Source organism: Leiobunum rupestre, chromosome 2 (genome assembly GCF_980474605.1).
Source record: "Leiobunum rupestre chromosome 2, qqLeiRupe1.1.hap1, whole genome shotgun sequence".
Taxonomy (NCBI): Eukaryota; Metazoa; Arthropoda; class Arachnida; order Opiliones; family Sclerosomatidae; genus Leiobunum; species Leiobunum rupestre.
In genome coordinates, this window is record NC_143385.1 from 66736497 (window position 1) to 66759563 (window position 23067).

The 23067-nt window shown below is 33.3% G+C and overlaps 1 protein-coding gene and 1 non-coding gene across 2 annotated transcripts; both read right to left on the bottom strand.

Moving 5' to 3' along the window:
- Window positions 1–1901: 1901 nt before the first annotated feature.
- Window positions 1902–12440, bottom strand: LOC149958826 (bile acid-sensitive ion channel-like). Its single transcript, XM_090167256.1, has 12 exons — window positions 12153–12440; window positions 11307–11377; window positions 11174–11243; window positions 10979–11112; window positions 9093–9193; window positions 7642–7799; window positions 5442–5552; window positions 5228–5360; window positions 4016–4082; window positions 3875–3929; window positions 3650–3769; window positions 1902–2153 (listed from the first exon to the last, which is right to left on the bottom strand). Exons 1-12 carry the CDS (start codon window positions 12438–12440, stop codon window positions 1902–1904), a joined length of 1560 nt encoding a protein of 519 aa, XP_090023382.1.
- Window positions 12441–20711: 8271 nt separating this feature from the next.
- On the bottom strand, window positions 20712–20784 carry TRNAT-GGU (transfer RNA threonine (anticodon GGU)). The gene has a single exon. It is a non-coding gene; the product is annotated as a tRNA-Thr (tRNA).
- Window positions 20785–23067: the final 2283 nt, after the last annotated feature.

Genomic DNA, 23067 nt, shown 5'->3' on the forward strand with positions numbered 1-23067 from the left:
ACAATTTTCATCGTTGTTTTAATTGAGAACAAGTTTATTAATTCCAGAACTACATAGTAGTTTTTGATCAATTAGAAACTTGGATTATTTTCCGTAATGTTTTTATTATATTGCTTTAGATACTATATCAAGACTTATAACTTCATTATGTTCATTGTAACATTTAATCTTCCAAACTTAATTATTAACCTAACTATTAATTCGTAATTTTATTTTGTTTCTCGCTACATTAATGTTTATTTGATATTTGTAAATTATAATTAATTTTTAGATTATAGATTAATCGGTAATTATGTATAATTTATAAGTTACATATTATTTCTTTTTTATATATTATTTGTAAATTCTATATTATTTTTAAATTATATATTATTTTTAAATTATATATTATTTGTAAATTCTATATTATTTTTAAATTCTATATTATTTGTTAAATGTTAATTGTACATTATTTGTAAATTATACATTATTTGAAAATTATATATTATTTCAAAATGATATATATATTTTCAAAATTTTATATTTTTCAAAATTTTATATTTTTCAAAATTTTATATTTTTCACAATTATATATAATTTCCAAATTACATGTTATTTCAAAACTATATATAATTTCCAAATTACATGTTATTTCAAAATTACATATAATTTCCAAATTAAATGTTATTTCAAAATTATATATTTTTTCAAAATTATATATTATTTAAAAATTATATGTTATTTCAAAATTATGTATTTTTCCAAATTATATATTATTTCAAAATTACACATTATTTCAAAATTACACATTATTTCAAAATTACACATTATTTCAAAATTACACATTATTTCAAAATTACACATTATTTCAAAATTACACATTATTTCAAAATTACACATTATTTCAAAATTACACATTATTTCAAAATTACACATTATTTCAAAATTACACATTATTTCAAAATTACACATTATTTCAAAATTACACATTATTTCAAAATTACACATTATTTCAAAATTACACATTATTTCAAAATTACACATTATTTCAAAATTATATATTATTTCAAAAATATAAATTATACGTAGTTGACTATTTAGTAAAAACAAAAGTAACCAAACTGAAAAAACGAAAAAAATATTTTAAATTTAAAGGATAGTTATGGTTAAAAATTAAATTTCATAAAATAAACATTTACAATTTATAGTTTGTACCAAGTCTCACAAGTTTCACAGATATAATCAAATTTAAATAACTACAATCTTTTAATAATCAAGTTTTATTCATAATCGAATTGAAAAAAAACCGTTAATCTCTTAAAGGGTTACTATCACCAAAAATGTGTTCATACTAATAGATAATTTTAAAGGGAATATAACCTCTGGTATTTCTGTCGCCCTCCGAGGGTTCCAATATTGTCCGCTGCCTGCCACGGCTTTTCACACCTGCGGCGCTGATAATCGTTGATTGTGAAAAGAATAAACGAAATTGATGGGGTCTTCCATAAAGAACGCGTTGGAGGTTCCATTCCCTTTAAAATAAACATTTTAAAAAAGTTCATATATTACCTTAAAGGGAATATAACCTGCAAATCAATCTTTATGGAAGACCCCTTTAATTTTTCAAGTTTCCCTGTACAGTGGCGCCAAACATTTTTAAAACCAAAGGCAAGAGCGGCCAGAGCTTCAAACGTTGGTGTTCCACACCAAATACCTGAGGTTATATTCCCTTTAATACTTTAGGAATTATCCGCCATTTTCTTTACTAAATTATCGTTATTTAGTCGTGAGAGAGGAAAAACCACGTAACACGAATAACGACTTTTTGCTTTGAAAACAATCCAAGTTTTTAAAGTACCTTTATAATTGTTACAATGGAAAAACTACGAGACAAAATCGTATCAAATGGGTTACAAGAAAGGTTAACCAACAGTAGTAGGATTACAGTGTTTTATGTCTTTGGAAAGGTCGATCGTGTATTCTTGCCTTATCGTTTTAATACTATCGCCAGTATTTAAACGACCATGGTGTAGAATGTCTTTGAAATGACGTTTCTTCAAAACCTCCCTTTTGAACGAAATCACAATTTTCATGATGTAATCGTACAGTAGTGGTATGGATACTCCCAGCCATATGCCCAGATATCCGCCCACGTAGCCCAAAATCTCGATGGACTGTTAAAGATTCAGTTAGTTAATGGGAGTAAAAAGTAGATGATTCAAATTAGAGGGAGTATTAAGTAAAAGGTTAGAGTTAAAGGGAGTATAAAATACAAGTTTCGAGTCAAAGGGAGTCTAAAGTACAAGGTTAGAGTCAAACGGAGTAAAAAGTAAAAGGATTGAGTTAAAGGGAGTATAGAGAAGAAGATTCGAGTTAAAAGGAGTATAAAGTACACGGGGTGAGTCAAAGGGAGTATAAAGTACAAGGCTCGAGTCAAAGGGAGTATGAAGTAGAAGGTTCAAGTCAAAGGGAGTATAAAGTACAAGGTTCGAGTTAAGGGGGGGAGTAAAAAGTACAAGGTTCAAGTCAAAGTGAGTATAAAGTACAAGGTCCGAATTAAAGGGAGTATAAAGTAAACGGGACGAGTCAAAGGGAGTATAAAGTACAAGGATTGAGTAATAGGGAGTAAAACGTAGAAGGCTACAGTCAAAGGGAGTATAAAGTACAAGGATTGAGTAATAGGGAGTAAAACGTAGAAGGCTACAGTCAAAGGGAGTATAAAGTACAAGGTTCGAGTTAAAGGGAGTATAAAGTAGTAGTTTTGGGTTCAACGAAATATAAAGCTGTAGGCTCGAGTTACAGGTAGAAGATTGCCTTCTGCAAAGTTAGGGCACGGGCGTTCCTCTGGGCTTTTTGGAAAAGATGTTTCTTTCCAAGACGATTCTGATAAACAATTCACTGCATAAACTTGGAGGAAAACTTCTATCATACTATAAAACAGAGTGCCGATATGACGATGTAACCCTTACGAAAATGGTTGATAAAATTTTGATCAAATGATTTTATCAAATATTGTTTTACCAAAATTTAATCAAATATTTTTTTATAAAAATTTGATCAAATATAAACTACAAAGAATTGATCAAATCAGGAGCAAAATTTGATAAAACATATTTGATCAAATTATTTTCCTATCAAAGTTTTGATCACATTTGAAAATTTTATCAACCATTTTCGTAAGGGATATATTTCTAATGAAATTTTGATATCAGTAAAAGTAAAATTTAATCAAATTCTGATGTTATTTTAGCAAGTAAAATATTAGCAAATTCCGAAACAATGGTATTTCATCAAAAAAATAATCAAATTCTGATGAAAACGTTTATCAATTCTGATCAAATAAACTTTTTAAAAACTTGGAACAAATTGTATTTGATCACATTAAATTTTATCATACACTGATCAAATGGCATTTGATTAAGTAAGGTTTGATCAAATGCGGATCAAAGTTTGAAAAAATATTTGATTAAATTATATTTCGACCAAATACCACTTCGTTTGACCAAATTTGGATCAAATTTCCAAAATTTGATCAACCTTTTTCGTAAAGGAAGAAATCGGGATTTGATATTAAGTTATTGCCCTAGCAATTTTCCAAACACTTTATGCTCCCTTTAATATTATTTGTATTTTTCTAAACCGTCAATAGATGTCACGGCAAACCACTTACCGTAATTTTGGGGTTGTGCGTATAAATGGTGTGTCGTACCATTTGAAGATTGATTATAAGTTCCACGAACTTTTGACTATGGTATCTTTTTGGGGTTTCTGTAGATTCGTCGCTACTGTCCTGAAAGTTTAATTTCAAAATTTAATTTAATTAGAAATTTACATACTAAAATAGTAGTTTTACTACTGTGTAATTTTAAGAATTTTTAATAATCTAAACTCATACTTGGTTCAAATAAAAGCCGGGATCCGGGTCAATTTGTATATCGTAGAGCTGCACGCTTGGAAGTAATTTAATAGTAAAATTATTATATAGTTAATAACATTACTAATTTGTAATTCATAAATTACCGTTATTTTAACTTACTTGCATTCTAAAGGACATTCTTTTGAGCATTTTTCCTTGCGCGCCATAATATCTCCACAACATTGTACTAAATTAATAATAATAAATTAATTATACAATTAATGATAACAAATTCAAATTCAAATTTTAAGATTTACGATTTATGATAACAAACTAAAATGCTTATTATAATTAAGTGTAATTCCAATTTTAAATAATTAAAATATGAACTATAATTAATTAAAATATAATCTATTATTAATTATAATATAAATTATAATATATTTTATAATTAACTATAATGTAAATTATAATATATTTTACAATTAACTATAATATAAATTATATTATATTTTATAATTAACTATAATATAAATTATCATATATTTTATAATTCACTATAATATAATTTACAATTAACTATAACATGAATTATAATTAATTATAATAGAATGACAATAAATTAATTATAATAAAATGGCAATAAATTAATTATAACAAAATGGCAATAAATTAATTATTATAAAATGACAATAAATTAATTATAACAAAATGACAATAAATTAATTATAATAAAATGACAATAAATTAATTATAATAAAATGACAATAAATTAATTATAATCAAATGCCAATAAATTAATTATAATCAAATGACAATAATTACTTATAATAAAATGACAATAAATTAATTATAATAAAATGACAATAAATTAATTATAATCAAATGCCAATAAATTAATTATAATAAAATGACAATAAATTAATTATAATAAAATGACAATAAATTAATTATAATCAAATGCCAATAAATTAATTATAATCAAATGACAATAATTACTTATAATAAAATGACAATAAATTAATTATAATAAAATGACAATAAATTAATTATAATCAAATGCCAATAAATTAATTATAATCAAATGACAATAATTACTTATAATAAAATGACAATAAATTAATTATAATAAAATGACAATAAATTAATTATAATAAAATTATTATAAGCCGTTATAGCTCATAGTAATTAGTTAAAAGCCATTGTAGTTCATAATAATTAGTTATAAGCCGTTATAGTTCATTATCATTATATATAATTCATTAAAGTTCATTATCATTATATATAATTCATTAAAGTTCATTATAATTATATTTAATTAATTCAAGTTCATAATAATTAGTTATAATAAAAATTAAGCCGAGTAAAATTTAAAATAGGTCAGCTACTAACTTTGCTCTCTGTAACTGGTGGTGCACACGTCGTACTTGCCCAAGTAATTCTTCATGAACACCAAACATTCTGGAATGCAATTCGGAATGCAAGTGTGGTTGGCAAGTTCGGCCAAGCATTGCTGGTAACAAATCTACGCCGTGAAACAATTAAAGTGGAGGTATTAAACGAACTTGTTCTTTTTGGGCCTTTTTACAATCTGTGCGATACTTACCCTTTTGCCCAAATGTCGTAGACGGTCGTCGTCATTTTCAGCTCTTGCGTATCGTGTGGTGTAATTGGTACACATAGTCTGGTACGGTGGTTCCATTAACGCAACGGTTGTCTGTAATTAATTAATTAATTTCTATTCAGTTATAGTTTAACTATTAATTTCCTTAATTCATAATTTGGCTAATATTTTACCTTAAGTTATAATTTGGCTAATAATTTTTCTTAAGTTATAATTTGGATATTAATTTCCCTTAATTTAGAATTTGGCTATTATAATTTCCATTAAGTTATAATTTGGATATTAATTTCCCTTAAGTTATAATTTGGATATTAATTTCCCTTAAGTTATAATTTTGCTATTAATTTCATTTAATTTAAATTTGGCTTTTAATTTCCCTTAAGATACAATTTGGCTATTAATTTCCTTTAAGTTATAATTTTGCTATTAATTTTCCTTAAGTTGTAATTTGGCTATTTATTTCCCTCAAGTCATAATTTGGTTATTAATTTCCCTTAAGTTATAATTTTGCTATAAATTTCATTTAATTTAAAATTTGGCTATGAATTTCCTTTAAGTTATAATTTGGCTATTAATTTCCCTTAAGTTATAATCGGGCTATTAATATCCCTTAAGTTATAATTTGGATATTAATTCCCTTTAGTTTATAATTTGGATATTAATTTCCCTTAAATTATAATTTGGTTATTAATTTCCCTTAATTTATTATTTGGATATTAATTTCCCTTAACTTATAATTTGGATATTAATTTCCCTTAATTTAGAATTTTGATATTAATTTCCCTTAATTTAGTATTTGTATATTAATTTCCCTTAAGTTATAATTTTTATATTAATTTATTTCCCTTAAATTATCATTAGTGAGCTAAATTGCCTAAAATTATAATTAGTGAACTAAATTCCCTTAATTTAGAATTTGGATATTAATTTCCCTTAAGTTCTAATTTGGCTATAAATTTTCCTTAAGTTGTAATTTGGCTATTTATTTCCCTCAAGTCATAATTTGGTTATTAATTTCCCTTGAGTTATAATTTTGCTATAAATTTCATTTAATTTAAAATTTGGCTATGAATTTCCTTTAAGTTATAATTTGGCTAGGCTATTGATATCCCTTAAGTTATAATTTGGATATTAATTTCCCTTAAGTTATAATTTGGTTATTAATTTCCCTTAACTTATAATTTGGATATTAATTTCCCTTAATTTAGAATTTGGATATTAATTTCCCTTAATTTAGAATTTGGATATTAATTTCCCTTAATTTAGAATTTGTATATTAATTTCCCTTAAGTTATAATTTTTATATTAATTTATTTCCCTTAAATTATAATTAGTGAGCTAAATTGCCTTAAATTATAATTAGTGAACTAAATTCCCTTAATTTAGAATTTGGATATTAATTTCCCTTAAGTTCTAATTTGGCTATAAATTTTCCTTAAGTTGTAATTTGGCTATTTATTTCCCTCAAGTCATAATTTGGTTATTAATTTTCCCTGAGTTATAATTTTGCTATAAATTTCATTTAATTTAAAATTTGGCTATGAATTTCCTTTAAGTTATAATTTGGCTAGGCTATTAATATCCCTTAAGTTATAATTTGGATATTAATTCCCCTTAGTTTAGAATTTGTATATTAATTTCCCTTAAGTTATAATTAGTGAGCTAAATTGCCTTAAATTATAATTAGTGAACTAAATTCCCTTAATTTAGAATTTGGATATTAATTTCCCTTAAGTTATAATTTTTATATAAAGTTATAATTTTTATATTAATTTCCCTTAAGTTATAATTTTTATATAAAGTTATAATTTTTATATTAATTTCCCTTAAGTTATAATTTTTATATAAAGTTATAATTTTTATATTAATTTCCCTTAAGTTATAATTTTTATATAAAGTTATAATTTTTATATTAATTTCCCTTAAGTTATAATTTTTATATAAAGTTATAATTTTTATATTAATTTCCCTTAAGTTATAATTTCTATATTAATTTATTTCCCTTAAATTAAAATTAGTGAACTAAATTCAATTAAATTTAGTTCGTTTATTTCCCTTAAGTTCATACTTCTAACTTTATTGCACCCGATTATTACGCTATCAACACAATGGTCACATAGAGTAACACAATGGTTTTGAATGTAACAAAGGTAGCTTCAGGAATGATGAAGAAGAAGGTTACTTTTTGAATCCCGAGTGCGTACGAGTTTCCGCCCATGGCCGGGAAGTGCGAAGTCCTGGAGTCGGGAAGTGCGATGCTGCTGTGGAAGTAAACCTCGGCCCCCGTTTGATTCGGATAGAAATACTCTTCCGGGTGCAGGTCCAGCACTGCTCTGAATTCTGTACGCAAATAAATTAAGTGCTTTTTTCATATCGTTCAGTTTAGTCTTAGACCAATTACATCCACCGGGACTCGTAACGTTATTGTATGCCACCGTAAACAAATTCACCTAGTAGAAACGCGGATAGTATTTTTGTTTAAGTCGAAGGATGCTACATCTGTTGCCAATTTTTTTAAACACTGAATTAATATTTAGTTCAAATATTAAATAATTGAACCATTTTTACTAGTAAGAGCTTTGAAGGTCCTTATGGAATTAAAATTTTGATAAATTAATTATATATTTTTCAATTATTATATAAAAACGAAGAATTATAAATAACTAAAAAACGTTTTTTTTTTAAATTTCAAATTTCTATGGAACATTCATCGGGCAGGAGGACATTTACTAGGGTAAAATTGAATGACCTTGAGCCAGGTCTTCAAGGTCATTTAAAAAGTATCTCGAGAACCGTTGGGTTTACGGATTTGGTTCCAATTAGAAACTTGTTGCTCGAAATATTATTAGTTCAAATAACTTTGATTTGACCAAATTTGACCAATCAGGAGCCGCGAAAGTTAGGTTTAAGATATTAAGCTTGAGAAATGTTGGTCCTACTATATTTTATCTCTGGTTTCCCTTTAAACATTCTCTCTCGGCTCGCTCTAGTACCAACCAATAAAACCCTCTACCCGCTAATGACGTCATTAATAGGAATTAAAAAATGCAGGGAAGTCAACCCTTCCATTTAAAAGCTTCAATTGTCATTACCATTATTATTATCATTAACTATTTATATATTTCATACAAAAATCCAATACAGCAAGAAAATTCTGACACTATCTCTTTAACCATAAGTTAATGATACCTCTAAGTAGACAAATGGCTATGCTGCCTATGGCGGATATGCTTGTCCAAATCGACCTATGTCTCTCCGTACTGCGTATCAAAGTAGCCTTAACATACACTTGGAATTGCCGAAGCTGACGTTTCTTTAATCCCGTTTGGTGCAAGGCTAGCTTGAACTTCCCCAAAAGAGATAAATTTCGGTATTCCCTTAGAAAATTCGTTCCCCCCACAGAGGCAAAAGAACGTTTTTTTTTTGCTATTGGTTTATTTATCTCAGCCCAATATAGTTTCATTCTCGACCGCACAGCGGCGCTGGGTCCGAGATATTTTTCAAATCTTTCATTTTCGCGGGAATCGGAGACACAAGATTTGACATCACATTTTCTGGACAAAGATTCCACCTTGAAAGAGCTTATTTGTCTACTTAGAGGTATGCTTTAACTAAACTATACTAAATAATTACCAGAATCGTTGGCGACCAGTTTAATTCTGGTGTTATTCTTCGTCCACTCAGAATTTAATACGAAACAAAGTTTCTTTTGAAAATATAGCCAAACCGATTTTCTACAAAACACATTAATTCATTATTTAAAAGTCAGCTTAAACAATTAAAGGGAGTATATAGCAGTGCTACTTTATACTCCCTTTAATTCTAATACATAAAGTGTTTAATATTAAAAATTGAAATTTTCAAAAAAAGTAGTTAAGCCTAGCGCCGCCGGTTCAACGCCGCCGTCGCCGATATTTTCTCTGCCGCCAAACCGCCGCTGCCGTAAAATTTTGTTCCCGCCGCCGAAATTTATTTGAGTTTTCCTACGTTACTTTTTTTCAAAACCATTTTGGAATTTTGTTTTGAAATTTTCAAAAGGGGGGAGAGATTTTTTCCCCTTCACGCCGCCGCCGCCGCCGCCGAAAAAAATCAACGACGCCGGGTATTTTTTTCCAAACGTCTCCGCCGACCTTAATTAAATCGGCGCTAAGCTCATAAGCGGAGTATAAAGTAAAATGTGGACGATGGATCAGCTACTTTGACTTTTTGCCACTAGGAATGCTACCAACTGACTTTTAGAGTGAAATGTTTGTAAGAGCACTATTCCAACTGTTAATGGAAAATGATTCGTTCAAAGAAGTTTCTGCTAAACCACTAGTTGGCTGTACACTCCATTTATGTCAATGTTATGTCGCAATGCTGTATAATACAGTACCTTCATAGTCCATATGACGTCATAATACTTCATACTCCCTTTAAGTTAATGAGATGTTCGAATACTATATACTTGGGCCGTTATAGTCAATGTGACGTCCCAATACTTTATACTCCCTTTAAGTCATTTTAATGTCCCAATACTTTATACTCCCTTTAAGTCATTTTAATGTCCCAATACTGTATACTCCCTTTAAGTCATTTTAATGTCCCAATACTTTATACTCCCTTTAAGTCATTTTAATGTTCCAATACTGTATACTCCCTTTAAGTCATTTTAATGTCCCAATACTTTATACTCCCTTTAAGTCATTTTAATGTACCAATACTGTATACTCCCTTTAAGTCATTTTAATGTCCCGATACTGTATACTCCCTTTAAGTCATTTTAATGTCCCAATACTGTATACTCCCTTTAAATCATTTTAATGTCCCAATACTTTATAATCCCTTTAAGTCATTTTAATGTCCCAATACTTTATACTCCCTTTAAGTCATTTTAATGTACCAATACTGTATACTCCCTTTAAGTCATTTTAATGTCCCAATACTTTATACTCCCTTTAAGTCATTTTAATGTACCAATACTGTATACTCCCTTTAAGTCATTTTAATGTCCCGATACTGTATACTCCCTTTAAGTCATTTTAATGTCCCAATACTGTATACTCCCTTTAAATCATTTTAATGTCCCAATACTTTATAATCCCTTTAAGTCATTTTAATGTCCCAATACTTTATACTCCCTTTAAGTCATTTTAATGTACCAATACTGTATACTCCCTTTAAGTCATTTTAATGTCCCAATACTGTATACTCCCTTTAAGTCATTTTAATGTCCGAATACTGTTTACTCCCTTTAAGTCAATAGGACAACCAAATACTGTATACTCCCTTTAAGTCAATGTGACGTCCCAATACTTTACATTCCTTTTCAGTAAATATGACGTCCCAATACTTAATACTCCCTTTAAATCAATATGACAACCAAATACTGTATACTCCCTTTAAGTCATTGTAATGTCCCAATATTTAATACGCCCTTTAAGTCAATATGACAACCCAATACTTTATATTCCCTTTAAATAATTGTGATGCCCCGATACTTAATACTCGACCCTTTAAGTCAATGTACTGGTACTTACTCGCAATTTTTGACAATCCGATCTTTCGTTTCTTGTCTGATCATGCACAGCTCGAACATTTCGCTGTTGTTAAAAGTCATTCTTAAAAGTTCCTCCATTTTTAGCCTGGCCAAAATTTGCCTCAAAATAGTCGTCTGTGTTTGAAGGCAAAAATCATGAGAATGTTAATCTCAAATTTCCAAATTAACGTCTTACGTGGTTTTTGAAGTGTAAAATTCCCTCGTACAATGTCGCGTTGTACAGCTTCACTTCCGATTTTTTTAGGCTTTAATTACAGAAATGATTAAATTTGGTGAAATTATCATTAGTTGTTAATTAATAAACTTACACGTTGTGGTTGCATATGGTTATAGCCGGCAAATCCGGTTCGTCAGGAAAAGCAACGCTGACGTCTACAACCTTTCAATTTATATTATTAATTGGAAAATTGATAATATTTATTTTTTTATATATATATATATAAATAATTCATTGAATATTTAAGTAAATTTACATAACCAATTCATTTAATATCTATATGTATATATTTATTTATTATAATTAAATAATAATTGAATAACTAAGTAAATACTTAACCAATTATTTAATTATCCATATTTATTTTATAATATATATAGTGTATTTAATAGTTAAGTAAATAACTAATTACCTATATTAATTTTAATATGTCAATAATCAGTTGAATTGTTAGGTAAATTTATCTATCCAATTAATTAATTATCGATATTTATTTTATTATGTAAATAATCAGTTGAATTGTTAGGTAAATTTATTTATCCAATTAATTAATTATCAATATTAATTTTATTATGTAAATAATCAGTTGAATTGTTAGGTAAATTTATTTATCCAATTAATTAATTATCAATATTAATTTTATTATGTAAATAATCAGTTGAATTGTTAGGTAAATTTATATATCCAATTAATTAATTATCAATATTAATTTTATTATGTAAATAATCAATTGAATAGTTAAGTAAATTTAATTAATCAATTAATTAATAATCAATATTTATTTTATTACGTAAATAATTAATTGAATAGTTAAGTACATTAACTTCACCAATTAATTAATAATCATAATTTATTTATTACATCCTTAATTAATTGAATAATGAAGTAAATTTAATTAACCAATTAGTTAAATATAGTTAAATATGGGAATGCTTACCGTGGGGTACTCCCAGTACATTTTAAAGAAATTGTAAATGTAGAAAATGAAAGCGGCCGTGCAGCCAATGATGACCAATACGCGGGTCACTTTGGTCACTTGGACCAAACGGTCCGCTTTGGCTTCGTGGCGCCTGCCGGAGCGGGCGTACTGCGGACGATCGGGCACCCTCGGAGGGTTTTTGGTGTGCGCCCTGTGGAGCCTCTTCCCGGAGCTATGGCCGTTCATTTTCTTCTGATTTTGATTGGCGGCATTTTGGGAGTTTTGTGACGTGGGCGTTGTTGCCATGGAAACCTGAAATATTTTATTAACAATATTAATATTTCGACTTAAATGTATTTACGGTAACAGAGTACTAATTATGAAAACTTATTGAAGTTAATGTAACTGAAAAGGTAAATTACAGATGTAAAAAAGCTTTTATACGCGGATTCTTAATGCAGGTTGATGACTTCGGTGATACACTTCTGGTCAAACTAAAAAGGTTTTTATAGTAGAATTCATCGTGACCTCAGATTGAAACCTTTCGAATATAAGGACCGTGTTGGATTTTGACCGTGGTAAGAGGTCAAAAAGTATAAGTTTCACCATAAGTTGATAATTAAATTAAATGCCACTTAAATGTCACGTAAATATCACGTAAATGTAAATTAAATGCCACTTAAATGTCACGTAAATATCACGTAAATGTAAATTAAATGTAACTTAAATGTCACGTAAATATCACGTAAATGTAAATTAAATGCCACTTAAATGCCACTTAAATGTCACGTAAATATCACGTAAATGTCACGAAACGTAATGTAACGTAACCCGGCCCCCTGAATTAAAGGCTTTCAAAATCGCTTGATGACTTAGGCTTAAGGTGGTGCCTTGGGTATTAGTCTAGCTGATTATTAGTAATGTATCGCAACGTAATGTAACGTAATGTAACGTAATGTAATGTAATGTAACATAACGTAAAAAGCATCAGATTATGGAGCTCTGGTACGCTAGGAACAATAATCTAAAAACCCAAGTAACTTTAAAAAAAATTAGGAATGAACTAAAAAAATCATTTCGGGTCTAACATAATAATAATAATAAGTGTAGTTTTGAAATGTAAAACTGAAAAGTTCTGATAATAATATTCAATAAAAAGCATTGTTATATATTATTATATAATAATAATTATTATTATTATTGGGAGCATTGAAAAAAATGAATAAAAAGTAGAAAAAACAATGTATAGCTTTTACGTCACAGAGCTTTACTGATCTAGTCTTGGCACGCGCGTTTCGCTCGAGCGCCATTACATTTGTAATAATTGGTTTCGTGGAACTCTAAGCCGCCTTTCACCCATAAAGGTCGCGAGCGAATTTCGAGCGCGCACGCATGCAACCAAGCTCGTGCACAAGTGAGCGAAACGTGTGCGAAAGTAGGATTTTTTCTAATTGGTGTTTTTATAAATTAACGTGGCCTTGTTGTTTGAATGTAGCTGCTATACGTCAACAAGGAAGATGTTTGAAAAAATATCTGTACGAGTTAAAATTGATGACGTCACCCAGATTAGGCTCCGTTGATTTTCAATACGATCTCATCTGGGTGACGAACCATAGATATAAGAAATGTATATAAAGGTCTAGCTAAATTTCGGGGCGTCTAAGCCTAACATAAAATACGGAATTGACACCTAGCAGACACCGAGGAAGGCACGTGACCAAGAGCGCGAGCTCTCTTAGCATTTTAGTACTACGTGCTTGACCTTTCCGTAGGCCGTAGTCTTTAGACACCATCTGTTGGTGACTTTTAGTATAATTTTTAAGCGGGAGACATTGGCTCTCGCGACGATAACACGAGCTTTCTTACCGATAGATAGCGCCTTATAAGGATAGCCTGCAGAAATTACGCGTTTCTGCTAGCTGTCACCTCCGTATTCACTCCCTTTGAAATATTTTATCTGGACCTTTATATACGTTTCCTATATCTATGGCTACGACACAACTTTAAATTTGGTAATATTACGAGCGCGCGCTTAGGGCGCGAGACAACTCTGATTTTGACGCGCGCGCGTGCGAACCGCGCGTGTCAAAACTATTCTAATAAAGCTATGACATCGTGACGTAAGAGCAACATAAAAACAAGTTCGGCAAGCGTAGCTGAATTTATTAAAGCAAATATTTCACGTCGCTCCGGGTGTCATGTGTGCAGCGCTGGTAGACTTGTAGATAGTGACGTAACAACTATGGCAGAAGACGACGTTTTACTTTATAGAATGCACTAAAAACTTACATTACTGGAAATATTCGAAGTACCGGTCATTTTGGAATTTAAAGTAATCACACGAAAATTCTACAAACTTTGAAAAGTTTCAATTCGTTTTTATAGCGATAAACACCGAACAGATCTTCGTTTCGTTGATTTCCCGTTCTTTTATTTCTCGTGAAATGAAGAAAACGCGTGGATTGCAACGTTCAAAGTCCGAATACTATGCCCGTAACCCTTTATCTAGAAGCGTTTGACCTAGATCCGAAATAGTTCAAATAGGACTCGACCAGAGCACGAACATATCGTGCTGTCCTCAATTCTTTCTTTACACAGATAACGCTAACTGACACAGCCCTCTAGTAATTGCAGATAAATTTGCATTTTGTTGTTAAGGGCAAGGGGTCGGACATTCAAAGAAATACCGTACACTTTCAAGAAATACAAAATCCAGCGGGTAATCTTGAAATCCGACGATAAATCCAGAAATCCAGCCAGAAAGCCAGAAGCTGCGAAATCCAACGATAAATCCAGAAATCCAGTCTGAAAGCCAGAAGCTGCGAAATCCAACGATAAATCCGGAAATCAGGCCAGAAATCCAGAAACTGCGAAATCCAACGATAAATCCGGAAATCCAACAAGAAATCCAGAAACTGCGAAATCCAACGATAAATCCGGAAATCCGGCCAGAAATCCAGAAGCTGCGAAATCCAACGATAAATCCGGAAATCCGGCCAGAAATCCAGAAGCTGCGAAATCCAACGATAAATCCGGAAATCCAGAAACTGCGAAATCCAACGATAAATCCGGAAATCCAACAAGAAATCCAGAAGCTGCGAAATCCAACGATAAATCCGGAAATCCAACAAGAAATCCAGAAACTGCGAAATCCAGAAACTGCGAAATCCAACGATAAATCCGGAAATCCAACAAGAAATCCAGAAGCTGCGAAATCCAACGATAAATCTGGAAATCCAACAAGAAATCCAGAAACTGCGAAATCCAACGATAAATCCGGAAATCCAACAAGAAATCCAGAAGCTGCGAAATCCAACAAGAAATCCAGAAACTGCGAAATCCAGAAACTGCGAAATCCAACGATAAATCCGGAAATCCAACAAGAAATCCAGAAGCTGCGAAATCCAACGATAAATCCGGAAATCCAACAAGAAATCCAGAAACTGCGAAATCCAGAAACTGCGAAATCCAACGATAAATCCGGAAATCCAACAAGAAATCCAGAAGCTGCGAAATCCAACGATAAATCCGGAAATCCAACAAGAAACCCAGAAATTTGCATTTTGTTTTCAAAAACGCTCCTGTGGCAGTGGCGTAGCCAGCAATTCGTCAAGAGGGTGGTCGAGAAGGGGTGGGCATTTAGTACAGTCAAAGGTAGGCCCAAGGGGGGGGGGGTCTGCAGCCGGAAACCCCCCCTTGTCTACGCCACTGTGGACCTGTGGGTTTAGGGAAAGGGGTCGGACATTCAAAGTAATACCGTACACTTTCAAGAAATACGACAAGAAATACGAAATCCAGCCTGGATTTCTTCAAAATCCGGCAATATTTACAAAATTTTTAAATCCGGCAAGAAATGCTGAAATTCGACCAGAAATTGAAAAATCGCGAAATCCAACGATAAATCCTGAAATCCGACAAAAAATCTAGAATCTGCAAAATCGCGAAATCCGGCCAGAAATCTAGAAATCCAACGGGTAATCTTGAAATCCGGCAAGAAATCCGGAAATCCAACGGGTAATCTTGAAATCCGGCAAGAAATCCGGAAATCCAACGGGTAATCTTAAAATCCGGCAAGAAATCCGGAAATCCAACGGGTAATCTTGAAATCCGGCAAGAAATCCGGAAATCCAACGGGTAATCTTGAAATCCGGCAGGAAATCCGGAAATCCAACGGGTCATCTTGAAATCCGGCAAGAAATCCGGAAATCCAACGGGTAATCTTGAAATCCGGCAGGAAATCCGGAAATCCAACGGGTAATCTTTAAATCCGGCAAAAAATTCGGAAATCCAACGGGTAATCTTAAAATCCGGCAAGAAATCCGGAAATCCAACGGGTAAACTTGAAATCCGGCAGGAAATCCGGAAATCCAACGGGTAATCTTTAAATCCGGCAAAAAATTCGGAAATCCAACGGGTAATCTTGAAATCCGGCAGGAAATCCGGAAATCCAACGGGTCATCTTGAAATCCGGCAAGATATCCGGAAATCCAACGGGTCATCTTGAAATCCGGCAGGAAATCCGGAAATCCAACGGGTAATCTTGAAATCCGGCAAGAAATCCGGAAATCCAACGGGTAATCTTGAAATCCGGCAAGAAATCCGGAAATCCAACGGGTAATCTTGAAATCCGGCAGGAAATCCGGAAATCCAACGGGTAATCTTTAAATCCGGCAAAAAATCCGGAAATCCAACGGGTAATCTTGAAATCCGGCAAGAAATCCGGAAATCCAACGGGTAATCTTGAAATCCGGCAGGAAATCCGGAAATCCAACGGGTAATCTTGAAATCCGGCAAGAAATCCGGAAATCCAACGGGTAATCTTGAAATCCGGCAGGAAATCCGGAAATCCAACGGGTAATCTTTAAATCCGGCAAGAAATCCGGAAATCCAACGGGTAATCTTGAAATCCGGCAAAAAATCCGGAAATCCAACGGGTAATCTTGAAATCCGGCAAGAAATCCGGAAATCCAACGGGTAATCTTGAAATCCAGCAGGAAATCCGGAAATCCAACGGGTAATCTTGAAATCCGGCAAGAAATCCGGAAATCCAACGGGTAATCTTGAAATCCGGCAGGAAATCCGGAAATCCAACGGGTAATCTTGAAATCCGGCAAGAAATCCGGAAATCCAACGGGTAATCTTGAAATCCGGCAGGAAATCCGGAAATCCAACGGGTAATCTTTAAATCCGGCAAAAAATCCGGAAATCCAACGGGTAATCTTGAAATCCGGCAAGAAATCCGGAAATCCAACGGGTAATCTTGAAATCCGGCAGGAAATCCGGAAATCCAACGGGTAATCTTGAAATCCGGCAAGAAATCCGGAAATCCAACGGGTAATCTTGAAATCCGGCAGGAAATCCTGAAATCCAACGGGTCATCTTGAAATCCGGCCAGAAATCCGGAAATCCGACAAGAAATCGAAAAACTGCCAAATCGCGAAATCTGACGATAAATTCTGAAATCCAACAAGAAATCTTTAAATCCTGAAATCCAACAAGAAATCTTTAAATCCTGAAATCCAACAAGAAATCTTTAAATCCTGAAATCCTTGACAAAAGTTAAGAAATCCGAAATCCGACGTGAAATCTTGAAATCCTGAAATCCGGGACAAAAGTTAAGAGATCCGAAATCAATCTTGAAACCCAGCGTGAAATCCCGCATTTCAAAATCCCGTACACATTTTTGGTGAATGTCCGGCCCCTCGGCTTAGGGGGACTTAAGGGGTGTACCGATAGTCGAATTGGGTATTTCCCACACCTTTGATTAAACATTTACAAATTTTACGTCCAAAGCCTATGGCTATAACTTTCCCATAAAGCCTAAACTAGGACTTAGTTGTATCCTAATTTCCAACTATTGATCCGAGCTAGAATATCTGATATAGATCGATCTAATTTTCATTCTGGACGTAGTTAGATATATATTTAACAGCTGATGCGAAAAAATACTACAGTCTTATCTTAGCTTACTATACATTTTCCAAAAATCAATTCTTTTATACGAAGAAAAATTCGAATCATATCAACGTAGTCATCCGCTCTAAGTATAAACAAATATATTCTTGATATCAAAAGCTACAGAAAAATCAGAAGTGTGTCAGTCCTACATTTGCGCCGTTTGAAATATTTACAGAGAGTTAAATTGGAACGACCAAGCTTTTCCAAATATGGCCTTATTTCCGTATCAAAAGATTAACAAGACGTTCAATATACTAACACGTACCTTTTTTTGTCTTGCAAAATTGCTTTTGGCCCAAAAAGTTGAAACGAAAAATAACGCCAGGTGTTTGGGTTTGAATTTTCGCCGCCATCTTAGGGGCTGCCGCCAGCGCCCCTAACCCCGTATGAGCGATTTGCGAACTATCCTAACTTTTAAAATCGCGCAATTTAGGCTTTAAAAGTCTCTTATAACTGGAACGCGCAGCGCGTGCAAAACAATTTTTTTGCGTCTTCAGCAGCGCGCGCTTTTACGTTGTTTTTCTGTCTCACCGACTTCTCACCAGGTGTCGCGGCGGACGCGCGCTTTTCGATTTCCCGAAATTTCTTTATTTTATTAAAAAATAACCACTCAATATTTTTTGATGCGGTTTTCGCCATAAATTTTAGTTTTTAATGGGCTATAGGGCTATCTAACTGGTTAAAGCTTGACCGTTCCCCTTTAATGTCGCCATAGACTACAAAGCCAACTAACTAGATAGCAATGAACTGCTAGCGTTCTCTTTGGTCTATGGGCTAATTTATTTTGAGGCCAGTTTCTCGGTTTTATTTACTGGCGGATAAATAAATATATTAATAATCAGCTAGGCTAATAATACCCAAGGAGCCACCTTAGGCCCAAGTCATCTAGCGACTTATAATGCCTTTAAACGGGTGGCCGGGTTGCAATGCGTAGGAGGGTGGTGGCTAGGCCCTTCATGCCACGCGAGCCAACCGCTCCCTACACACACTATTACCGTTAACGTCCACAATTTTATATGGAAGGTGAAACTGAAGAACTCGAGGGAAACCCCTATAACCAGTGGCGGAGAGAACTTGCCTACGTTCTCAATAACCTAAATACGTTCTTTAATCAAAATACTATACAGGGTGTTTTATAAGGTTATGCAAAATTTTGAAGGAGTTGTAAGGGGTGTTTTGAGAAGTATGCCTGTTTTTTCCCATTTTCCTACGATGAGTTAAAAGAGTGCCAGAAAGCTTCAAAGTGTGGCCTACTAGCCCCTGGAAGTAGGCTGCAACAAGTGCAAAACAAAGCAGCAGGGACTTTAAATACTGTTTCGGTTTACTTTTTTACGCTGGTTACCTCGATTTGTTTACAAAGTCCTTTTTACCTATCACACGAACCCAAACCTTAATGTTCTCATTTCCCTGCTGCTTGGTTTTGCGCTCGTTGCAGCCTACTTCCAGGGGCTAGTAGTCCACACTTTGAAGCTCTCTGGCGCTCTTTTCACTCATCGTAGGACGACGTAGGTAAATGGGAAAACAACAGGCATACTTCTCAAAACACCCCCTACAACTCCTTCAAATTTTTGCATAACCTTATAAAACACCCTGTATAGTATTTTGATTAAAGAACGTATTTAGGTTATTGAGAACGTAGGCAAGTTCTCTCCGCCACTGGTTATAGGGGTTTCCCTCGAGTTCTTCAGTTTCACCTTCCATATAAAATTGTGGACGTTAACGGTAATAGTGTGTGTAGGGAGCGGTTGGCTCGCGTGGCATGAAGGGCCTAGCCACCACCCTCCTACGCATTGCAACCCGGCCACCCGTTTAAAGGCATTATAAGTCGCTAGATGACTTGGGCTAAGGTGGCTCCTTGGGTATTATTAGCCTAGCTGATTATTAATATATTTATTTATCCGCCAGTAAATAAAACCGAGAAACTGGCGCTCGTTGCAGCCTACTTCCAGGGGCTAGTAGTCCACACTTTGAAGATCTCTGGCGCTCTTTTCACTCATCGTAGGACGACGTAGGTAAATGGGAAAACAACAGGCATACTTCTCAACCCCCTACAACCCCTTAAAATTTTGGCATCATCTTTTGAAACACCCTGTATAGCTCTTAGTTTTGATCCAGTGCAACAAGCTCTCGCTGCGAGCCGAAAGTGCTAACCACTCCGTCAGCGTGACCACACCTCGCCAATAATAATATAATTATGGGGGCTCATACAGGGGTTAATTACACCTGACAGTGGTATCAGTCAATGAGCCCAGGAATTGGGTCGTAAACAAGTGAACCGAGCCCGTCACTGATTAACGTCAACGCTGTTTTTGAAGCCCGGCACGTCACTAACACATTGTCGATTCTCAGGAGCTTTGAAGCTGCAAAACTGTCAAATTGAACGTGGTTATTCCATCGTATTTTAACGTGGAAACCCAAAGTCGCTAAGCAGTGAAAGGTATTCTCACTTAGCTTGGGAACGTATTTTTGCGCGTTTATAAATGATTTCCGAGTGTTATCCGTCTAAAATGAAACAAGTACTTTCGCAAGTTCAACGCTGATTCCATTTAGAAGTTTCATTTAAACCAAGGAATACCTCCGCGTGTGGTGCCTTACCAGAGTGACTGAGATAAACCATATCACCTCGGGCAGGAATCGAACCTACGACCTTTGGGTTACCGTCCCAACGCCACTACCATTGGACCACCGAGGCCACGAAAAGTGACATAATTACTAAAAGTGTGACAATCCCTGTACTTTGGTATGCTAAAGGTTTAATGAATGCTCGACTCGAGATCGACCACATAAAAGACTATTTATTGTCGCCTTTCTGGATCTTTTTTTAGTCTATGGTATTATATCGTAGGTAGAGGGCGATAGCATCTCCGCAGAACGACGAAAAATCCAAAAATACACTAACTTTGACCAGTGCTACTTAGTTCCTCCGTTCCTCACAACGAGGCGTTATTTGTTGGTTTTAACTTCCTTCCCTCCCCAAGGCATACTTTCCCTTCTCCCCTCCCAACTTGTATATCGCTAGTAACATTCATTCAGAAATAGGTTCGATTGACACACTTTTGGTAATTATGTCACTTTTGGAGGCCACGAATAATCAGGCCTCGGACATCCAATTTATGAATGACTCGATCTGGTTCACATTTTTGACTGGATACATTTAATCCGTTGTTGTAGGTTCGATTCCTGCCTGAGGTGATATGATTTTTCTCAGTCACTCGTATGGAACCATACGCAGAGGTATTCCTTGGTTTAAACGAAACTTCTAATTGTATTAATTTCCTGCGTAATAACAATAATAAATTGTCGCCGATTCCAATTGTTAGAGAATTACACCTATCGACTTAAAATGGCAAAATAATACTGCGTAATGGTAAATAAATAGTATTTTCTACACAATTTTCTCTTCCGAAATATCTATATAAGCTATATAATAAAACTCAGCCACTTTCGTCGCATTTTTTTCTGACTTTCATTCGCGACTCTAACGTGGCATCGCCGCAGGTACACGGAGGTACACACCGAAGATATGCCTAGCGCTTCGCCTTAATACTAGGTCATCTACATTAATTTTTTCTGACTTTAATTCGCGACTCTAACGTGACATCGCCGAAGGTACACGAAGGTACACACCGAAGGTATACCTAGCGCTTCGCCTTAATACTAGGTCATTGAGTATATTTTAGAAATCGGATCTAACGTGACATTTCTCTGTGTATAACCCGTGGTCGTTGCGCTTCGCCTTAATACTAGGTCATTGAGTATATTTTTGTCATTGAGTTTGTTTTTGGAATTTCGGATCGGATTTCGCACTGTAAATCGGGACTCAAGGACGAGCGTATTTTTATTTGTTCGTCATGAGAGTAAATCAGCCATTGGACACAGGTGGTTTAAAGGAGTACAGAGGGGTTTGGGACGGCGGCGAGTTTTTTGAGTTATTTTTCCGGAAAAAAGGGTACCACGGAAATTCTCTCGTAGGCGGGACCAAAGCCGTTAGAGAAAGGACAGTAGATACAGGGACGAGAAAGTAGGAAACAAATTTCGATTTTAAACGTCTTTATATTCACGGGGAGTTAGATGTAAACAAACCGCGGCCATTGTTAAAAATAAAACTACGAGCGTAAATAAAAAGATGCCTATTGGTTTTGAACACTTAAGCCTCGTCAAGAACCGCAAAAACAGTTGACCGCCATTTTTTTTGTTTACAACTAACTCTCCTTGTGTTTAGGTTGTTTTAGGTGATATATTCCAACAGAGGCCGCCAATACACTTTCTCGTCCCTGTATCTACTGTCCTTGGTCAGAGTGATCTTGCCATACGCGATACGCCACGATAAGCATTCCTAGTAGAGGTATGGATTCCTGTAATCATCTATATTTCTGTAGAAAGTCCCAAGGTTTTCTATATTCTATAGATTATTTTATAAATATTTATATAGAAAATTCCTAGATTTGTTTAGGTTTTTCAATATCTATAGGAAAATAACTAAAATTTCCATGAATCCTTTGGAGTTATATACCATTTTTCTATAGGATTCCATTCCAATTGCATTTCTATAAAATATCTATTTTGTAAGAAAAATAGCAACCAATTTAAAAATATTAATTATCCTAGAGATGAAGTTATAAAATTGACTATAGAATATTCTAGGTGTCTATAGAAATTTATGTTTTCTATATTCTATAGAGTGCAATGTACTTATTCCTATAACATATACTATCTAAAATATATACAATTATTTATTTCTTTCATTGTCTATATAAAAATGACCCAAATTCCTATAAATTCTATAACATTTTGGGTCATTTCTCTATAGGATTAATATTACATTGCTAGAGCATTTCTATGGAATAATTTTGGAAGGAAAAAAACGAAATCAAGACCTACTGATTTTAAAAATATATAAGTTACAAAAATTTTAATTTCCAGATTTTTCTAGGTTTTTCCAAAGTCGATAGAAAAAATTACCCCAAAGTTTAAT

Excerpts from the sequence above, each read along its gene's own strand:
- LOC149958826 (XM_090167256.1), bottom strand. The coding sequence starts at position 12,440 with ATGGCAACAACGCCCACGTCACAAAACTCCCAAAATGCCGCCAATCAA. Across the intron at positions 11,244-11,306 it reads ACCATATGCAACCACAACGT|CCTAAAAAAATCGGAAGTGA; the intron begins GTAAGTTTATTA and ends CTGTAATTAAAG. Across the intron at positions 4,083-5,227 it reads CACCAGTTACAGAGAGCAAA|TACAATGTTGTGGAGATATT; the intron begins GTTAGTAGCTGA and ends TTATTAATTTAG.